General features: G+C 37.8%; 1 protein-coding gene across 3 annotated transcripts in view; it reads right to left on the minus strand.

Annotated features, from left to right (window-relative positions):
- Positions 1–21433, minus strand: part of TENM1 (teneurin transmembrane protein 1) — an 883219-nt gene that overhangs the window by 1988 nt on the left and 859798 nt on the right. For all 3 annotated transcript variants that reach the window (XM_036271240.1, XM_036271239.1, XM_036271238.1), the window contains 4 exons: positions 12288–12584; positions 3667–4054; positions 1388–2608; positions 200–342 (listed from right to left, as the gene is read on the minus strand). In XM_036271240.1, coding sequence (XP_036127133.1) covers positions 200–342; positions 1388–2608; positions 3667–4054; positions 12288–12584 — 2049 coding nt within the window. The remainder of the gene's footprint in view (positions 1–199; positions 343–1387; positions 2609–3666; positions 4055–12287; positions 12585–21433) is intronic.

The following is a 21433-nucleotide window of genomic DNA, read 5'->3' on the forward strand; positions in this document are numbered from 1 at the left end:
ATTTCTTTTCCAAAAGGTCCAATTCCCCAATCTTTTACTCATGAAAACTTTTTCTAATGTGTCCTTAATCATGGACAATTTAGTGAATATTAAAGACAGCTTAAAAAAAAAACTAAGCAAATATATGTTAATACCATTTCAAGGCACTGGATGCTTTTCTGTTTTTCAGTTAAGTAGAGATGATAAAACTTCTACTAACCTTTCCAGGATCCCACTCTTGAGTTTTTGTCTGAAGCTGTAGAAGCTCATAAGTTAATTCCAAATGTTCTAACTCTGGTTTGGGAAATCCAGGTAGTACATTGTGTAACTGGAAACCAAATAGCTCCAACCAACTTCCAATGTCTGTGAGACACAAAATTAAAAGAAAAAAATTAAAGCCTGTACTTCACAACCTTTGTGGAAAGCTTTAAAGATGCCTCTCCTGCCTTCAGTATGCTTAGCCAATGGGAAGTTAGTAATAAAACTCCCCCTTATATCACCCACTCTAAAACATATGATCCTCTTTATATGGAAGCCTTCTGATTCCTGGATAATCACAGAGATAAGCTCAATTTACGGCACTGAAAAATTTTGTAATTTATTTCTTTTTTTTTTAAATTTTTTTTTATCCTCACCTGAAGACATTTTTTGATATTTTGTTCAGATAGAGTGGGAGAGAGAGAGAAACATCAATGTGAAAGGGACACATCGAGTGGTCGCCACCCACAGTGGGAACCAAACCCAGATCTCTCCAGATCGCAGGCCAACGCTCTAACCACTGAGCCAAACCGGCCAGGGCTGTAACTTATTTCTTGATTGTAGGAAGAGAGGGAGGGAGGGGGAGAGAGAGAGAGAGAGAGAGAGAGAGAGAGAGAGAGAGAGAGAGAGAGAAAGAAAGAGAGAGAGAGACTGATTTGTTGTTCCACTTATTTATACATTCTTTGGTTTCCTCCTGATTGTGCCCTGACCAGGCATCGAACCTGCAAGCATGGTATATTGGGACAATGCTCTAACTAACTGAACTACCCGGCCAGGGCCTGTTTTGTTTTGTACTGAAATTCTTAATGTGGTAGTGGTATTATAGGCCACACAGACTGTGATGGTAGATTTGTCTGATGCAACAGAATCCTAATTTTTTTTAAATAAAATTACCTGTATAAGTTTTTAAGAGTGAACACTACGAACAAAAAGCTATTTTAAAAAGAAAGAAAAAATATACTGGGATGCAAAAGCATCTTGTTTTATGAACAGTTTTTATCACTCTAGAAGACTAAGGAAGAGAGTGCCTGCACAATAACTTGTCGGCTAACTGGCAGGAAGAGGAAGCATATTTACAAAGGCATTGAGATTATGCGATAAACACCACTGACTTATCTCTTTAGTGTAAAGTTTTATACTGTTTAAATACCTGTAGTATACTTTGCAACATCTTGAATTTTGCCAACTGGGTAGTTATTTTCAAAGGAGTAGAGATTGAATGGTTTAGGAAGGAGGTTCAACTGTTTCCATATGTGATGATTAGGCGTCGTCCATCTACCAGCAACAACATCATAATCCCTTTGCCCCAGATGCACTAATTTAGTAAGGAAATCATAGAGTCCTCCATGGAAACCAATGATGACCTGAAAGTCAGGGTAAGTGTCATGATAGATATGTCCATACGGCGTGTACAGTACCTCTTTTATCACCTCACCTCGACTGCTGAACACAGCGAGTGGGGTGCCTGTATTGTCACAGGCTACATAATATTCTTCACCACTGCTTAGCTCCATGGCAATAAGGTGACCTTGGAGATCATAATACAGGGATGTAATCTCTGAGCTTGTGTGGTTGTACAAATGGGTAATTCTTATGGGGTTGGCAAGGTCTGCATAGAAGAACTGAAGGTGCTGCCCTAGGCTGGACTTACTGGCAACACGTCGCCCAAGCCCATCATAGTAATACTGCACACTCCAGCCAGAAGCCTTATTGTAGGCTTTCTGCAACAGACCATTAGAATTATATTCAAAGATGTCATTTCCCCTCTGCCTCAGAAAGCCATCTTCATCCATTTTATATTGAATTTCTCCTAGTCTGGTGATGCGATCCCGGAGGTCATATCGGAGAGGAGTAAGACGAGCACTAGTCCCATGGCTTAAAAGGTTGATGTTACCATTCAGATCATAGCTATAACGCCACTGGGTTTTATCATTTACAGAAACAGTTTGAAGTTGCCCATCAGCATCATATTCATAGAAGTATCTTGTTATATTGGCATCTACTCCTATTCTTATGTCACATATTACCATACGGCCCATATTATCATATTGAATAGTCATCCAGTAGGCAATTGCCTTTAGGATTTCATATTGGACTTCAATGACTTGTCCACTGGCAGTAAAGATCTTGGTGTGCTTCATCACTGTAGTAGTTATAACCTGATTCAAGTCATAATTAATCACACTGAATTTTCCAAACTGCTCTGTTCTACCAGAGACATCAACATATCGGTACAGATCTATGGGCAAAGGGGTTTCATTGATCACAGCTTGCATGCTGGTGACCCGGAAGTTGTTGTAGCTGTAGTCAAATCGAGCATTCACAAGACCTTCTTCACTGAATCGGAAAATCTGGCGTCCAATAAGAGGTCCTGGAGGAATAAAAATCAACATAATGAGAACAAAGCTAGGTGCTAATGTTGAGCAATCAGAAAGGTCTAGTGTTTTTTCTTTAGTATTAATGTTTTTACATTCAAAATAAAATATTAGCAATTAACCCCTGTTATCTAATGCCTGAGTATATCATTTCATAGTATATATTCTCATAATGTGGTCACCAAATTTGAAAAAATAAAATACTGTATATTGGATTATAGGAACTATAGAAGTAATAACCCATGTAATTGCTTAGGTAGAGAAAGTGATATTATAAACATGCTTTCTTTTTTATAATTATTGACAAAAACACTTTCAATTCATTTAACCTAACCTGGGTTATAAAGTCAGAGGGTAAGGTTTTGACCAAGTCCAGCATTGAAGGAACTGGATTTGGGTATTTTAGAAATCCCAAGGATGAAGTATAATTTTATTTTTGTATAGACTTTTTTTTCGTTTGTTTTTTGGAAAGAGAGGAAGGGAGAGAGAAATAGAAACATCCATGAGAGAGAGAAACATCAACTGGTTGCTTCCTGCACACCCCCTACTGGGGATTGAACCTGCAACCAGGGCATATGCTCTGATGGGGAATTGAACCAGGACCTCTCAGTCCATGGGGTGATGCTCAATCCACTGAGCCACACGGGCTGGAATGAAATATAATTTTAAAGTTCTGACTTCTAAAGATAATTTGCCATCAACTGAGGCTTATAGACGTTACACAGGGCATGAGCTACTTTCAGTGAGACTCATATCTTTCAGCTGCATCTTTGGGAAGATTTGGTGGTGAGTAGGAATGGGTACACAGACTAAATACTTAGATCTCAGCTTTCTTGAGTGCTGAGAAAGAAAAAGAGAAATACAATGCATGTTTTTGAGGAATCAGCTTTCATGTAGAGTATAATCTGTTTTGAATTCTCAATAGAGGATACTTTGATAACTAAAGTGACAGTTTGTTGGATTTAATGTCTAGTGCTTCTATCTAAGACTGTGGGCAGCAAAAATCTCACAAAAATATATTATGTGTACATATTAACACCCTTTTACAACAAACCTGTTTGCCTGTATCTGATTGTGCAAATGAAGCCATCATGCATCAGGTGTATTGTCTTAATCACTCCAGAAGACTCTTCATATGTTAATGTGACCTGAGTGGTGTCATAGAGAATCTCAGACAGCCTTGCTTGCTTGGTGTACTTGTATAAAACTCTGCGCCCTGTCCCCAGATGCAGGGTCTGTAGCAGTCGCCCATCTCGACTATAGTCTTGGATAAAAGAAGTGCTACTGTCTGGTGGGGTGTAGATGTTCCGATAGTAACCCACTGAAAGCATGGTTTGTAAGCTGTGGCGCACCATACTAGGCATGGTGACTGAGAGTAAACAATCCGATTGGTCATACTCAAAGATGTAACGCCGCTGGCTGTGTAAAAGGAGCATCACAGACTGAAACGAGACAAAGGCAAAGTCGCATAATATGTACCACCGAAGTTGAGGAGATTAAAAAAATACATATTCAGCCATTCAACACAAATTTACCCAGCACTTACAATGTTCCAGGCATCGTGGTGGACCCTAGTTGATACCGTAGTGGTCAATAACGTTGTCTATCCTCATAAATTTACAGTTTAATGGAGGAGAAAGACAAGTAACCAAACCATTACAATATAGTGTGAAATGTGTTTTGACAGGTGAAGTACAAGTGCATCAGAAGGCAGAGGGAGAGCAGCTAACCCAGCCTTAAGAGGTGAAAGGGACATCTGAGTTGAGACCTAAAGGATGACTAGGAGTTGGCCAGGTGAAAGCAGAAAGGTGAGTGGAGTGGAGTAGGGAGAAAGTAATCTTGACAAAAGGCCCAGCATTGCAAGGGTCTGGATAAGAAAAAAAAAAAGGGTTTTTAGAGAATGAGAGAAATTTTTTGTTGCCAGAGTATGGGTATATTGGCACAGAAGTAGTGGTGAATGGCAAGAGAAGAGACCAGTTAGGCAAGCAGGCTGGCTCTAGCTTATGCTGGGCTTGCTAAACCATGCTAAGGAGTTTTGACTTAAACATGTTGGCAACAGAGAACCACTAAAGCAAATGGAAGGACAGGGCAGTCACACAGCTGGGAGACACACTCAAGTTTGTATTCCATAAAGATTACTGTAGTTTCAATTAGGAGGTGGATTGGAGGGAAGTAAATGGAGGGCAGGGTTTGCCATGTTTTATAGTCACCAAAAAGTATTGACTGATTTCATGAATTAAATGTTTTCCTGAGAAGTTGCATATACTATTATTATTGTTTTAAAATTCGTGTTTTAAACTATATTAGGGGAACATGCCATTAAAAGTGGGCAATCATCTGGTTATGCAAGCCTTCTCTCTCCAACCTGATCGGTATTTCAGAAAGAGTTATTTGTTTGTTCACCATGACCTAGTGGGATTCATCCCAGGGATGCAAGGCTGGTACAATATTCACAAAGCAATAAATGTGATACACCACATAAACAAAATGAAAGATAAAAATTATATGATCATATCAATAGACGCTGAAAAAGCATTTGACAAAATCTAGCACCCATGTAATATAAAAACGCTCAGCAATCTGGGAAAAGAAGGATCATATCTCGACATAATAAAGGCTATATATGAAAGACCTACAGCCAACATCATACTCAATGGGAAAAAATTAAAGGCATTTCCCTTAAGAACAGGAACAAGGCAAGGATGCCCACTTTCACCATTCTTATTTAATATAGTATTGGAAGTCTTAACCACAGCAATCAGACAGGAGAAAAGAATAAAGAGATCCAAATGGGAAAGGAGGAAGTGAAACTGTTATTATTCACAGATGACATGATACTATACATAGAAAACCCCAAAGATTCCATCAAAAATTTACTAGACTTAATAAATTAATTTGGCTAAGTAGCAGGATACAAAATTAATGTCAAGAAATCAATGGCATTCATATACACCAATGATGAACTCACAGAAAGAGAAACTAAAAAAACAATCCTATTTACCATCACATCAAAAAATTAAGATATCTAGGAATAAACTTAACCAAAGAAATAAAGAACCTATTCGCAGAAAACTGCAGGACATGAAAAAAGAAATAGAGGAAGATATAAAAAAGTAGAAGCACATACCCTGTTCATGGATTGGAAGAATCAACATCATTAAAATGTCCATACTACCCAAAGCAATCTACAGATTCAATGCAATCCCCATCTAAATACCAATGACATACTTCACAGAACTAGAACAAACAATTTAAAAGTTTATATGGAACCAAAAAAGACCTCAAATTGCCACAACAATCTTGAAAAAGAACAAAGTTGGAGGGATCACATTACCAGATTTCAGGTTATACTACAAAGCCACTGTAATCAAAACAGCTTGGTACTGGCACACGAACAGGCATATAAACCAGTGGAACAGAACAGGAAACCCGGAAATGGACCCAAGGCAATATATTCAATTAATATTTGACAAAGGTGGCAATAGCATACAGTGGAGTCAAGACAGCTTCTTTAAAAAATGGTGTTGGGAAAATTGGACAGCTATATGCAAAAAAATGAAACCAGACCATCAACTTACACCCTGCACAAGAATAAATTCAAAATGGATAAAAGACTTAAATATGACTCAGGAATCCATAAAAATCCTAGAAGAAACTCTAGGCAACAAAATTTCAGACATCATATGCAGCAGAATTTTCACTGATATATCACCTAAGGCAACAGAAAGAAAGGAGAAAATGAACGCATGGGACTACATCAAACTCAAAAGCTTCTGCACAGCAAAAGATACAATTATCAAAATGGAAAGGCAACCCACTCTATGGGAGAGCATAATTGCCAAAGATATATCAGATAAGGAGTTAATTTCCAATATATAGAGAGTGCTCATAAAACTCAACAAAAGGAAGACAAAGAACCCAATTAAAAAATGGGCAGAGGAACTAAATGGACACCTCTCCAAACAGGACATACAAATGGCCAAGAAACATGAAGAAATGTTCAACATCACTAATCATCAGAGAGATGCAAATTAAAACAACAATGAGGTATCACCTCACACCTGTCAGAATGGCTGCCATCACCAAATCATCAAACAACAAGTGTTGGCGAGGGTGTGGAGAAAAGGGGACTCTAGTGCACTGCTGGTGGGAATGCAGACTGGTGCAGTCACTATGGAAAACAATATGGTGTTACCTCAAAAAATTAAAAATTGAACTTTCATATGACCCAGTGATCCCACTTCTAGGAATGTACCCTAAGAAGCCTGAAACACCAATCAGAAAGAATATATGTACCCTCATGTTCATAGCAGCACTATTTAAAATAGCTAAGATCTGGAAACAGCTCAAATGTCCATCAGTAGATGAATGGATAAAAAAGCTATGGTACACATACACAATGGAGTACTATGCAGCTGTAACAAAGAAATATCTGTTATCCTTTGAGACAACATGGAGGGACCTGGAGAGTATTATCCTAAGTGAAACAAGCCAAGGAGAGAAAGACAAGTATCATATGATCTCACTTATTTGTGGAATATAATGAACATAACAGTCTGAATACAGAATAGTCCCAGAGACATGGGAGTGGGGTACAGACTGACAATCCCTAGAAGAAGGGGTGGGGGGAGAGATAAACCACAGAACTTATATATATGTATGTATGTATGTATGAACAAAGGACATGGACAACAAAGGTGGGGACAGGGTGAGAGGGAGAGGAAGAGGGAATCAGTGGGGGGAAAAGGAGAAACATCTGTAACAAAAATAAATTAATTAATTAAAAAATAAAATAAAAATGAAACAAAAAAAAGAGTTATTTGTTGAGGTGTATCTAATGCGTTGCATGTATTAGTTGTTTCAATGATATTGGCTTATTTTATTTTAATCTTAAATGTAGACCTAAAGGAGCACTGTTTTAGGGAGGAGTCAATCTTATTTCTAATTGAAAAATCATTAAATCTCATCCTTTAATATAAACAAAAATTGCTCACCCCAGGAAATTCTGGTGTAACTCCCCAAGGAAATTTTACCCCTCCCTTTTTGAGAATTCCCTTATCAAGCAAAAAGACAAGACTTACTTGACTTTTATTTTCCGAGGTTTTTGTTATGAAAACAATAGGTATCTTTTCCTATTTTAAATATAAATTACATAAACACTTACAAATGTGTATTGCAGAAACAAACATAATGTACCTTTAAATCTTTGAAACTGCATATCCTCCCTGCCCTTCTGAGAACTACTGATTTTTGAATTGCATGTCAGTACTGTGAAGACCAACTCAGCATTTATGTGCTCATTCGCTCATCCTTTCTTTCTTTTCCACCAAGTACTCTGCAGGGCGATACAGAGCTGTAGGTGGAAACCCTGTCACCTCATCACCTGTGGACAGCCTGCAGCTGCGAAAACCCCACTGAACAGAGGGCAGGAGACTTGACACTTTTGTGTGGGCATGAGCAAAGAAAGGGAGAACATCGTCCTTGTCCAAAGCAGAACTCAACAGAACCTGGGGTGGATTAGCGGAAAATGCCCTTATGTTACCTCTATGCTAAAAGTCAGATTTCCCAGCTCCTTTTCACTCTCTTCTGTCAATTGGCCATAAACAAATAATAGCTGTCACCTGTGATGCAGTCAGGGATGATCACCACATGGCTTCCACACATTATCTTGTACCCGTCTGCCAGGGCCATGCCTTCCAGTTACAGTATCAGCCTTGCCAGATATTGATAGCTCATCACCACTGTGTTTTTCTCCCCTGCTCACACTCTCCACTCTGCTTTCAACCACTCTCTGATTCTGTTCCTAGGTGCTGCCGATCCTAGCTGTCTCAAAAACTCCCTGGTCTATTTTAAAGTTCCCTGCCAAATGCAAGAATGTGAATGATGTGATTAGAAATCTTGAGACTGTAACCGTTATGTTGCCAGAATACCATTTAGCTCTCACTTGGCTGCTTTTTCACTTTTGGTGGGCATTATTAGCAGTTTGTTAAAAACAATGTTTATGGGTCCATCCAATGCCCACTGTGCTGCTACAGGATAAAAAGCCATTTTTATTAGTCAAAACAATAAAATGTGAGACTTTTTATTCTGTAAATTTGATTTTGAGATCCTAAAAGAGACCACTGTAAAGAAGAAGAGGGAAAAAACAATCATGGTTGTATACTCCTTTGAACAAGAATAGAAATGAGATAGAAATTCGAGAAGTTTAAGCGTTTGAAAGACCACCAGGTGGCAGTGTGTGGCCATCTGAAAGCTCAAGCCACAGATTATGTTCTGTCCCTCCAGGCTGCTTTTGAAAATTTCAGCCCCAAAGAGGCAATTTTGTGTAAATGTATCAGACTAAAGCATCATATTAAATGATTATAAAATATATTTAAATGAATCTTAAAAATGAAGTTTTTAAGAATGATTTCAGGAAACTGAAAGATTTACATTTACTGTAATGCAAAATTTTAGCTCCACAAGTCTTCAAAATATAATTAACTCAAAGGAGTCTCATAAATCAAGATAGAGAATTAATGACCACACAGAGAAAATTTAAGAAACAATAATTGATTTTTTAATAGAGAAAAAATTATTTAAGCAATTTCATCTATCAACCAAATAATTATTTTTCTTCTAATAGCTATAAACCATTGTGCATAAAAATGATACATGTAACTTTCACTTACTCTAGAGGACATAAAATAATTTTTATAAAATTTCTGCATGTTAAGGTGAAATATCTATTGGTGCTCTTTAATCATTATGTCATGGTATAGGGATGGCAAGCAAATTTACAGAGGTAGTATCAGAAGTATTTTGAGGTATAAAAGAAGTACACATTTTAAAGTTTGAGAATTCTTACTTTAAAATATACTATAAGAGCCAGCCTCTTTGTCCTTGCTCTGTCCCAGATATAGTGAAAAAATGTGCCAGCAAAGGCCATGTTCAAGAGAGAACTGAAGTGAGCATAGGTAGATACAGAACTTTATCACCTCACTGAAAAAGTTACGTGTAAATTGGATTTTAAAAATTCAATATTCTTTCCACTTTTATAGAATTACAATTTCAAAGATCCTTTAACTTCCTTCCTTCCTTCCTTCCTTCCTTCCTTCCTTCCTTCCTTCCTTCCTTCCTTCCTTCCTTCCTTCCTTTCCTGTTTCAATTTACCTTCAAGTACTAGTGTTAGCATTTAAGTTCTTGACTTGAAAATAAATATTATAATGCAGTATTAAAATTGAAAGAAACTAACTTTTATTGAATGATAAGATGTGCTGGGTATTTTATATTAAGTTATTTTATTTAATCATCACATCTATTCAGTGAATTAGTTATTATCACTAGTAATAATAATGTTAATAAAATCAGTGTCATGATAAATGATTTTTAGAAAGTAAAGAACCAGCCCTGGCCAGTTTGGCTCAGCGGTTAGAGCGTCGGCCTGCGGTCCAGACAGACCTGGGTTCAGTTCCCGCTAAGGGCACGTACCACGGTTGCAGTTTGTCCTCGGCCCTGGTTGGGTCGTGTGGGTGGCAACCACTCGATGTGTCCCTTTCATGTCGATGTTTCTCTCTCTCTCTCTCTCTCTCTCCCTGCCAGTCTATCTGAACAAAATATCAAAACAATGTCCTTGAGTGAGGATAAAAAAAATAAGAAAGTAAAGAACAATATGTTTTGTAGTTTCTGAGTTTTGCATAATAAGATTGCTTAAGTCAATGCTACCTTTTAATTAGAGAACAAAGTAAATATAGAATCAAGAAATGGACAAAAATAAACTAAAATGTACAAGTGATTTGGCTTGTCTCACTGGTCAGGAAGCTAGTATTTGGAAGTCACTGGGGCTTTTCTTGATTCATTATTCTGAGTCAGTAAGGTCTTATTTCTGTCCACTGCAGACACTGACAGTCTCACAGAGTTTTCTTTGCTTTCTTTTGTTTTGTTTTGAATGAATTATTGCCAAATAATTTTCTGTAGCAAAGAGAGCTTATGTGAAGTTTGCTTCACATGATTCTTCGCTCAAGTAAGTTTGATGAAATAATCAGCTATTTCAGAAAAGAGAAACAATAAAATTGCTTCAGAGTCTTATAACTGCATGCAGGGCTGAAACGCAAGTTTTCAGTAGGCTTTTTGTTATTGTATAGACAGCCTAAAGGGAAAGTCTTCCAAGAGCCAGATGCAATTTTCCATAGGCAATTAGCTCAGTGGACAGGGGATGCTGCTAATGAAGTTGGGGTTATGAGTTCAAAACCATGCAGGTTCCCTAAAGAGAGCCACATATAGAACCCACAGAAGAAGCAATGCAAATCCATCCTCACTCCTGGAAAAACAAGTCAGCCTATATTGCACTAGTGATCAATGGCATCTTTTTATATGAAGGTCATCATTATATGACTTCCTTATGTAAACACCACCAAATATTTGGATTCAGTTAATTTTGTAAGAAAGCCAGCCCTTTTTGGACATTAGTTATATGATTTTGCCAGTCATTCTTGTTATTGCAATTCAAAAGAGGTAAGTCCCACTCTACAAGATTTAAATGTTCCCAGTGTAGAGATTATAGATTTAATATATTTCTTCAGCAGAAAAAGACGCAGGATGGATACAGCATAGATCTCCCTCCTCTATCCTGCCTCCCAAGTGGGGTCAGCTTTGTCTCCTAGGCATTTCCAACTTGTCAAATTCCCCAGTGACTGACTCTGGGAAACAGTACAACAGTTTTTATAATGACATACAACCACTGGCACGCTTTTGTTTTAAATCTTTCAGGTATATCAGAAAGACTTGGCATCACTGGGTGCATACAGCAAAATTTTGCACTGTGAGCTATGAACTCCTATAACTTTCCTAAGAACTTCTAGGGGTTACCTTGTATTCATTATCTGTGACTGTTCAAGGGAAAGCATTTTTCCATTTTCCCAGAAATTAATTCAGGACTGATAAATTCAGTTGAATGGATAGATCTTGGAAACAAGAGGCACTATCTTAGGACATTATAAATTGAGGTGGCAGATAGAGATCAATTTCTGTTATTGTCCTCTGCTACTGATCTGGCCAGAAAGCCTTTTTCTGTGTGAGGGCAGATGTTTGACAAATGGTTTTGGTGGTGGGATTAAAGTCCTTGTTTATTACTATGAAACAGAGGCTGCAAGCTCCCATTATGGATGTTACTGAGGACTCACTGCACACAAAGGGCTCCACTGCCACCATTTCTGCCAACAGATTGATTACTTATTAAAATTAGTTCTCAAATGTATACCACTAAAATTTCACTGACTATTCTAACACAATTAAAATTTTTATGCTCTACATTAAAGGTTCTTTTCCAGAGTTGAGATACATTAACACACAATTTTATAATTTTCTACCTATTTTCTTCAGTATGAGCTTTCATAATAATAAAGATACTTTTTCAAGAGTATGACCAAAAATGCTCAAATGAGGAGAAAGCTAAGCCATTATCCTGATTTTAATTTGAAGTACCTGGCAGACTATTGGGTTAGGGAAACTTTTCAGTTGCAAAATAGCTTATCCTTACAGGATATATACAATTTTTTTTTTTTGTTATTTCTACAGAGCAGAACTCCCAGAACATAGACTTTTCTCTTGCCAGTTCTTATCAAGGTAGCTAATTAGGACCACTTTCAATATTCTTAGCCAGAAACTCGGACTAGTTTATTTTCCCTACATACTTACCTTTTCTAAGTAGGTATAGCTCCAAATTTTCCCATCAGCCCAAGTTCTTGAAATTATTTTTCCACTCTGGTCATATTCCATTTTTTCATTCCACGTCCCTCTTTGAATAAATGTCACCAGTCCCGAAGGTGAATATGTGATGTTTACTTCATTATATCTGCTTACAGGAGACCACAGAACAGGTCGTCCAGTCTGGTCATAAAGAATACGGAGGGTGAATTTCCGATGGTCATCATAGATCTTTCCTGTTCGTGTTATATGATCAAAATCTATGGAAAGCAGGTTTCTGTTATGGGCCTACAAAAAAGAGATACAAAATATATTTGAAGCTCTGCGTCTTTCCCTCCATCTAGTGCATTCACCATCACAAAGTTTTTCTGATTCTCCAAAAATGAAGTGTCTTTGGCCTTTGAATCTGCATGACTTTCACCTTCCTTCGATTACACTGATCTTTATACTCCCACCAGACTGTACAATCCTGGAGAGGTGGGCTATGTTTTAACTCTTGGCAGGCACTAGATCCTCGATATAAGATTGTTGATTGTTTTCTTCCAACTTCAGCCTCAGAAGTACTGACATGATTTTTAATAATTATGTAATCTTATTTTATGTGAGTCAGATGCCTACTAAAGAGTGGGACATTCTTCTCCCTCTTTACCAGTGAAATGGCTAGAACATACAAGGATGAATTATTTACATGATTAGAAATCAGAAATAAGAAATGTATTGAGCTCCCTCTAATTTATATAGATTCCCTCTTCAGCTTCCTTGTTCATCTGAGCTTAGAGTTATATTACTTCTCATCTATCACAGGGGAATTCAGGTTGCCCCTAGTGATGGAACCCCACTCAGCAATATTTTCCTGGAGGCCAGTAGGTAAATGCGGTAGGTGTTGGTAGGTGTCCCAGCACAGGTGACACCACTAAATGAAATTAAAGCATAAAATTTAGTTTTGACATCAAGTCTAGAAATAATTAGTGTTTGTCTTAGTTCTGGTTCTTGTCTTGCTCTGCTGCATGCTCGCATTCCTTCTGTGTACCTCACAACCATGAAGTTGTCCCAGAGAAAGCCAGATGCAAGGGATTTCAGATGGATTCCATGAAAGAAAGCACTTAGTGGTGCCAGATTTCTAGGAAATTCCACTGTGTCCACAAAAGATGACCTAACAACTAAAGGACTTTAGTGAAAAAGTTTAAAAATTGTCAAGAAGGCAATTTTTACTGGGTTTTCAAGGCAACTGGACAACTGACCTTTTTTTTTTCTGTTCTTCAGCTCGTAGTGTCAGTGTTTGGCAGTCCAACTAGTAACTTCCACTATGTGTAGCTGATCACAACAGAGCTGAAGAAGGCTCTGTGGAAGAGGGGAGCTTTGAAGGAAGGGTAGGTGGAAAACCAAGGGGAAGTTTTCTAAAATTTATTTTATTTTATTTATTTTAGTTTAGTTTGGTTTTAGTTTTAGTGAGTTTTTTTGTTTGTTTGTTTTAGTACAAAATTTATTTTGAAACAGTCAGACTTACAAAAAATTGAGAAAATGGTACAAAGTCACCATGTACCCTTTACCTAGCTTTCAAGAGACAGGTGGCTAATTTGGGTGGAGAGAGGCCAATGCAAGGAACCAAGGCAAGAATTAAAGAGAAGAGACACTTTTATAAGTATAAACAGCAATGGCCTAGAGGTCAGGAGACATGAAGTCAGTTGCTTGTCTGTGCACCCATCATGTCTACTATCAAGGCCTTAATTTCTTTATCTGTGAAATGGGATATAACCAGTTTACACCACAGAGTTGTGCTAAAATGAAATGAGATTATATATACAGGTACCTGGTGAAGTGTAAAAATAGTATTAGTAATTATGTTTAGAATATAATGATTACTTTTCTTATTTTAGTTGGGCTTTTGAATGGGCCTGTGTGTCAGATTCCAAGATGATTGTAGCTTGGTGTACTATGTTTATATCTGTAAGAACTGTCAACATGATTCTGAAAAGAATTTTAAATAACACATTAACAAGGTAGGGGGATAAACCAACAATGGGGTTTGACTACATTAATTATAGTTGGACTAAACAGATTGACTAGCTAGTCAACTAAAATTTTATGTTCATTTTTATGGCCAAGGATTCCTTTAAATATCTGAAAGCCATGCACCATGTCTCCAGAAAAATGCACATAAGCACATACACGATCATTTTTAGCAAAATCTCAAAGGGCCCCTGAAACTCAAACATGAAACTTTTAGGGGTCTCAAGAGTCCAATTTCAAAATCCCAGTTCAGAAAGAGTTTAAAATCTTTTATTTTAAAATTGAGATATAATTGATATATAACATTATATTAGCTTCAGGTGTAGAACATAATAATTCAATATTTATATACATTGCAAAACAATCACCACAATAAGTGTAATCAACTTGTTTTTCTTGTGATAATAATTTTTAAGATTTGCACTCTTAGCAACTTTCAAATATACAATACAGTATTGTTAAGTATAGTCACTATAATGTACATTATACCCGCAGGACTTGTATCTTTTATAACTGGAAGTCTGTACTTTTTGACCCTTTTTACCCATTTTGCCAAAGCCCGATCTCCATGCCTTTAGCAATTGCCAATCTGTTCTCAGTTTTTATGAGTTCAGTTTTTTGTTTTTATGTTTTTATATTCTACATAAAAATAATATCTAAAAATAATTTTTATTTAGGTGGCCTGGGTGACTATAAAGCCCACATTCTCATTTCAGATTATGGTCTTCCCTTGCTCAGTAATTTTGTTTTGTTTTTTTTTTTTTTTTTTATGAATTTTAATTTATTTTTTTGTTACAGATATTTTACCATTTTACCCCATTGGCACCCCCCACCCCGCACCCTGTCCCCGGCTTAGTTGTCCATTTCCATTGGTCATGCACACATGCATATAAGTTCTGTGGTTTATCTCTTCCCACCCCCCCACCCCCCATCCCCTCTTCTGAGGGATGTCAGTCTGTGCCCTACTTCCATGTGTCTGGGTCTACTGTATTCCTCAGACTGTTATGTTCATTATATTCCGTATATAAGTGAGATCATGTGGTATTTGTCTTTTTCTGCTTGGCATCTTTCACTTAGGATAATACTTTCCAGGTCCCTCCATGTCGTCTCAAAGGATAAAAGATCTTTCTTTCTTACCGCTGCATAGTACTCCATTGTGTATATGTACTACAGCTTTTTTATCCATTCGTCTACTGGTGGACACTTGGGCTGTTTCCAGATCTTAGCTATTGTAAATAGTGCTGCTATGAACATGGGGGTACATATATTCTTCCTGATTGGTGTTTCAGGCTTCTTAGGGTATATTCCCAGCAGTGGGATCACTGGGTCAAAGGGAAGTTCAATTTTTAATTTTTTGAGGTAGCACCATATTGTTTTCCATAGCGGCTGCACCAGTCTGCATTCTCACCAGCAGTGTATTAGAGTCCCCTTTTCTCCAAACCCTTGCCAACACTTGTTGTTTGATGATTTGTTGATGGCGGCCATTCTGACAGGTGTGAGGGGATACCTCATTGTTGTTTTAATTTGCATCTCTCTGATGATTAGTGATGTTGAGCATTTCTTCATATGTCTCTTGGCCATTTGTATGTCCTGTTTGGAGAGGTGTCTATTCAGCTCCTCTGCCCATTTTTTAATTGGGTTCTTTGTCTTCCTTTTGTGGAGTTGTATGAGCACTCTATATATATTGGAAATTAACCCCTTATCTGATACATCATTGGCAATGATGTTCTCCCATACAGTGGGTTGCCTTTCCATTTTGATGATTGTTTCTTTTGCTGTGCAGAAGCTTTTTAGTTTGATGTACTCCCATGTGTACATTTTCTCCTTTATTTCTGTTGCCTTAGGTGATGTATCAGTGAAAATTCTACTCCGTATGATGTCCGAAATTTTGTTGCCTACATTTTCTTCTAGAATTTTTATGGATTCACGGGTCACATTTAAGTCTTTTATCCATTTTGAGTTTATTTTTGTGTAAGGTGTAAGTTGATGGTCTAGTTTCATTTTTTTGCATGTACCTGTCCAATTTTCCCAACACCATTTATTAAAGAGGCTGTCTTTACTCCACTGTATGCTCTTGCCACCTTTGTCAAATATTAATTGAGCGTATTGCCTTGGGTCCATTTCTGGGTTTTCAGTTCTGTTGCACTGGTCTATATGCCTGTTCTTGTGCCAGTACCAGGCTGTTTTGGTTACAGTCGCTTTGTAGTATATCCTGATATCTGGTATTGTGATCCCACCTACTTTGTTCTACTTTTTCAGGATTGCTGTGGCTATTCGGGGTCTTTTTTGGTTCCATATGAACTTTTGAAGTATTTGTTCTAGTTCTATGAAATATGTCGTTGGTATTTTGATGGGGATTGCATTGAATCTATAGATTGCTTTGGGTAGTATGGACATTTTAATGATGTTAATTCTTCCAATCCATGAACAGGGTATGTGCTTCCACTTTTTTATATCTTCCTCTATTTCTTTTTTCAATGACCTGTAGTTTTCTGCAAATAGGTCCTTTACTTCTTTGGTTAAGTTTATTCCTAGGTATCGTAATTTTTTTGGCGCTATGGTAAACGGGATTGTTTTTTCAGTTTCTCTTCCTGTGAGTTCAAAATTGATGTACAAGAATGCCGTCGATTTCTTGATGTTAATTTTGTATCCTGCTACTTTGCCAAATTCATTTATTAAGTCTAAGAGATTTTTGATGGAGTCTTTAGGGTTTTCTATGTACAATATCATGTCATCTGCAAATAATGACAGTTTCACTTCCTCCTTTCCAATTAGGATCCCTTTTATTTTTTCTTCATGTCTGATTGCTGTGGCTAAGACTTCCAGTACAATTTTAAATAAGAGTGGCGAAAGTGGACATCCCTGTCTTGTTCCTGTTCTTAATGAAAATGCTTTTAGTTTCTGTCCATTGAGTATGATGTTGGCTGTAGGTCTTTCATATATGGCCTTTATTATGTCGAGATATGATCCCTCTATTCCTACACTGCTGAGCGTTTTTATCAGAAACGGATGCTGGATTTTGTCTAATGCTTTTTCAGCATCTATTGATATGATCATGTGGTTTTTATTCTTCATTTTGTTTATGTGGTGTATCACGTTTATTCATTGGCGAATATTGTACCAGCCTTGCATCCCTGGAATGAATCCCACTTGGCCATGGTGAATAATTTTTTTGATGTATTTCTGGATCCGATTTGCTAATATTTTGTTCAGGATTTTGGCGTCTATGTTCATCAGGGATATTGGCCTGTAGTTTTCTTTCTTCGTAGTGTCTTTTTCTGGTTTTGGAATTAGAATTATGCTGGCCTCATAGAACGTGTTTGGAAGTCTTCCTTCTTCTTGAAATTTTTGAAATAGTTTGAGGAGAATGGGTGTTAGATCTTTTTTGAATGTTCGGTAAAACTCCCCCGTGAAACCATCTGGGCCTGGGCTTTTGTTTGCTGGGAGAGTCTTGATTACCTCTTCAATTTCCTTAGTTGTTATTGGTCTGTTCAAGTTTTCTATCTCTTCCGGGAATAATTTGGGAGACTGTGTGTTTCTAGAAATTTGTCCATTTCGCTTAGATTGTCGAATTTGTTGCCATATAGTTGTTCATAGTAGTTGTTAACAATCTTTTGTATTTCTGTGGTGTTGGTTGTTACTTCTCCTCTTTCATTTCTGATTTTGTGTATTTGGGTTCTCTCTCTTTGTTTCTTGGTGAGTCTAGCTAAGGGTCCATCAATCTTGTTTATCTTTTCGAAAAACCAGCTCTTTGTTTCATTGATCCTTTGAATTGTTTTTTTTGGTCTCTATGTCATTTATTTCTGCTCTGATCTTTACTATTTCCTTCCTTCTACTTGCTCTGGGGTTTTCTTTTTGTTTGCTTTTTAAGTTGTGAAGTTAGACAGTCAATTAGAAATTTTTCTTGTTTTTTGAGGTAGGCCTGTAGTGCTATGAACTTCCCTCTCAGAACTGCTTTCGCTGCATCCCATAGATTTTGTGTTGTTGTGTGTTCATTTTCATTGGTTTCCAGGAAGTTTTTAATTTCTTCCTTGATCTCCTCGGTGACCCATTCATTGTTTAATAACATGCTATTTAGCCTCCATGTGTTGAAATGTCTTTGCATGTTCTTGTTGCAATTGATTTCTAGTTTCATGCCATTGTGATCTGAGAAGATGCTTGATATGATTTCAGTCTTCTTGAACTTGTAGAGATTTAGTTTGTGTCCTATCATGTGGTCTATCTTTGAGAATGTCCCATGTGCACTTGAGAAGAATGTGTATTCTGTAGTTTTGGGGTGTAATTCTCTGTAGATATCTATAAAATCCATTTGGTCTAGTGTTTCATTTAGAGTCTCTGTTTCCTTGCTAATTTTTTGCCTAGAGGATCTATCCAGTGCTGTCAACGGGGTGTTGAAGTCCCCTGCTATGAATGTATTGTTGTCGATTTCTCCTTGGAAGTCCTCCAGAAGGTTTTTAATATATTTTGGTGCTCCTATATTGGGTGCAAATATGTTTATCAAGGTTATATTTTCCTGTTGGATAGATCCTTTCAATACTATGTAGTGGCCGTCTTTGTCTCTAGTTATGGTCTTCATTTTGAAATCTATTTTATCAGATATAAGTATTGCTACCCCACCTTTTTTTTGCTTTCCATTTGCTTGGAAAATTTTTTTCCATCCCTTCACTTTCAACCTATGTGAGTCTTTTGTTGAGAGGTGGGTCTCTTGTAAACAACATATAGATGAGTCATGCTTTCTTATCCAATCAGGTACTCTGTGTCTTTTTATGGGAGCATTCAATCCATTTACGTTTAAGGTGATTATTGATATGTACTTATTTATTGCCATTTTTGTTTAGTGTGGTTCTATTTTTCTTCCCATTTCTACTGCTAATTACAGCAGTCCTTTTAACATTTCTTGCAGTGCTGGTTTGGTGCTAATGTATTCCCTTAGCCTTTTTTTGTCTGGGAAGCTCTTTATTTGATGTTCTATTTTGAATGATAGCCTTGCTGGGTAGAATAGTCTTGGATTCAGATTCTTGTTTTTCATGACTTTGATTACTTCATGCCATTCCCTTCTGTCCTGTAGTGTTTCTTGTGAGAAATCAGCTGAGAGCTTTATGGGGTTCCCTTTGTAGGTAACCTGTTGCTTATCTCTTGCTGCTTTTAGGATTCTCTCTTTGTCTTTAATTTGTGGCATTTTAATTACTGTGTGTCTTGGTGTGGGCCTGTTTGGGTTCTTCTTACTTGGGACTCTCTGTGCTTCTTGAACTTGAATGCCTTCTTCCTTCACCAAATTAGGGAAGTTTTCTCTCACTATTTTTTTTAATATATTCTCTATACCTTGCTCATTTTCTTCTTCTTCGGGGACTCCTATGATGCGAATATTATTACGTTTCCAGTTGTCCCATAGTTCTCTTAAGCTGTCTTCCTGTTTTTTAATCGTTTTTTCCTTTTGTTTTTCTGATTGGTTGATTTTTTTCTACCCTGTCTTCTAATTCACTGATCCGGTCCTCAGCTTCCCCTACTCTGCTTTTTAAACCTTCCAATGTGTTTTTCATTTCTGATATGTAATTTTTAATCTCTTCTTGTTGGTTTTTAATTTCCAATTGGCTTATTTTCAGTGTCTCTATGTCCTTACTCATGCTGTTCAGCTTCCTCAAGATCATGGCTCTGAATTCCAGCTCTGTTAACATGCCTAATTGCTCCACATTGATCTCATGTTCGGTGGAGGTGTCTTGCTCTTTCATTTGGCTTCTGTTTCTGTGTTTCACCATTTTGGCTATCACTGTGGGCTTTGGAGCCTGTCAAGTTCTCCTTGTGGGTGTTGGTGTCCTGCTGTTTGTGGCTCCCTCTCCTGTGTTTAGATGAGCGAGGGAGGACCCACGTTGAACACCACTGTCAAGTCTTACTTTCCTGGTTAAAGTTGCCAGCCCAGGATCACGTACTGTGATCCTCTAGCTTTTTGCCTGGAGGCTAGCAGTCTAGGTTAATTGATCAGTTTTGGGTTGTCAGTTGATTGAAAAACTCCCTCTGGTGCTCAGCCAAGGGGCTTTCAGGAGGGTGGGGCAGATGCTGGTTGTTAGTGAGCATCAATTAGCACTTCAATGGCCCACAGGGTGGGGTTGGATCTCCGAGGGAAGGGCTGCTGCCTCTCCTCAGAGCCCTGGGAAGGAGCAATGTGGCCGCTTTCCTGAGTGGCTGCACTCAGCCAAAGCTCTGAGCACCCTCCAAATCCCGAGTGTCCCCACACAGTTCTAGTCCAGTCCGCCCTCCCTCTGCCGGAGCCCATGGTGAGTGGCTGTGGCTGTTTCAGCCTCTGTCCCGGCTGCGCTGTGGAGCCACCTGGGAGTGTAACCCGCGGGAGCTGTTCCCAGCTAAGGCCGCTGCCGAGCTGCCGACCCGTCTCGCGCCTTCTCAAGCCTACCTGGATGGAGTCAGTGTCCCTCATTGTATGGTCCTTGCAAGCTGCTTTTCTGTTGCTTTTTCCCGTTGATTTGTCTGTGTTATAGTTGTAATTCCAGTTTGGTTCTTGGAGACGGTCTGTGTAGCTCTGTTCACTCCGCCGCCATTTTTCGGTTTCTCTGTAGTTTGGTTTTTAACATACTCTCTTCACCCCCCCCACCCCACCCTTGATTATAAAAGTAATATTTTTTATTGAAGAAAAATTGGGAAATATAAAAATATACAAAGAAAATAATTATCTATAATCCCACCCTCAAATGCAAATCACTGCTAATATTTTTCATTTATCCTAATTTCTTGCATGACCTGAATATATTTAAAGAAGACAAGTAGAATTGTACTTAAAGTTTAATGTCCTACTTTTTTTAAATTTACTTATTTATTTTTCTTACAGATGTTTCTCTTCCCCCCGGCACTGATTCCCCCATTCCTTCCCTCCCCACTCTATCCCCAGCTTTGTTGTCCATGTCCATTGTACATGCATACATACATATAACTGCTATGATTTATCTCTCCCACCCACACCCTCTTCTGGGGATTGTCAGTCTGTACCCCACTTCCACGTCTTTGGGACTACCCCATTCCTCAGACTGTTATGTTGAATAAATTCCATAAATAAGTGAGATCATATGATACATGTCTTTCTCTGTTTGGCTTGTTTCACTTAAGATAATACTTTCCAG

This window comes from Molossus molossus, unplaced genomic scaffold (assembly GCF_014108415.1).
Source record: "Molossus molossus isolate mMolMol1 unplaced genomic scaffold, mMolMol1.p scaffold_m16_p_2, whole genome shotgun sequence".
Classification (NCBI taxonomy): Eukaryota; Metazoa; Chordata; class Mammalia; order Chiroptera; family Molossidae; genus Molossus; species Molossus molossus.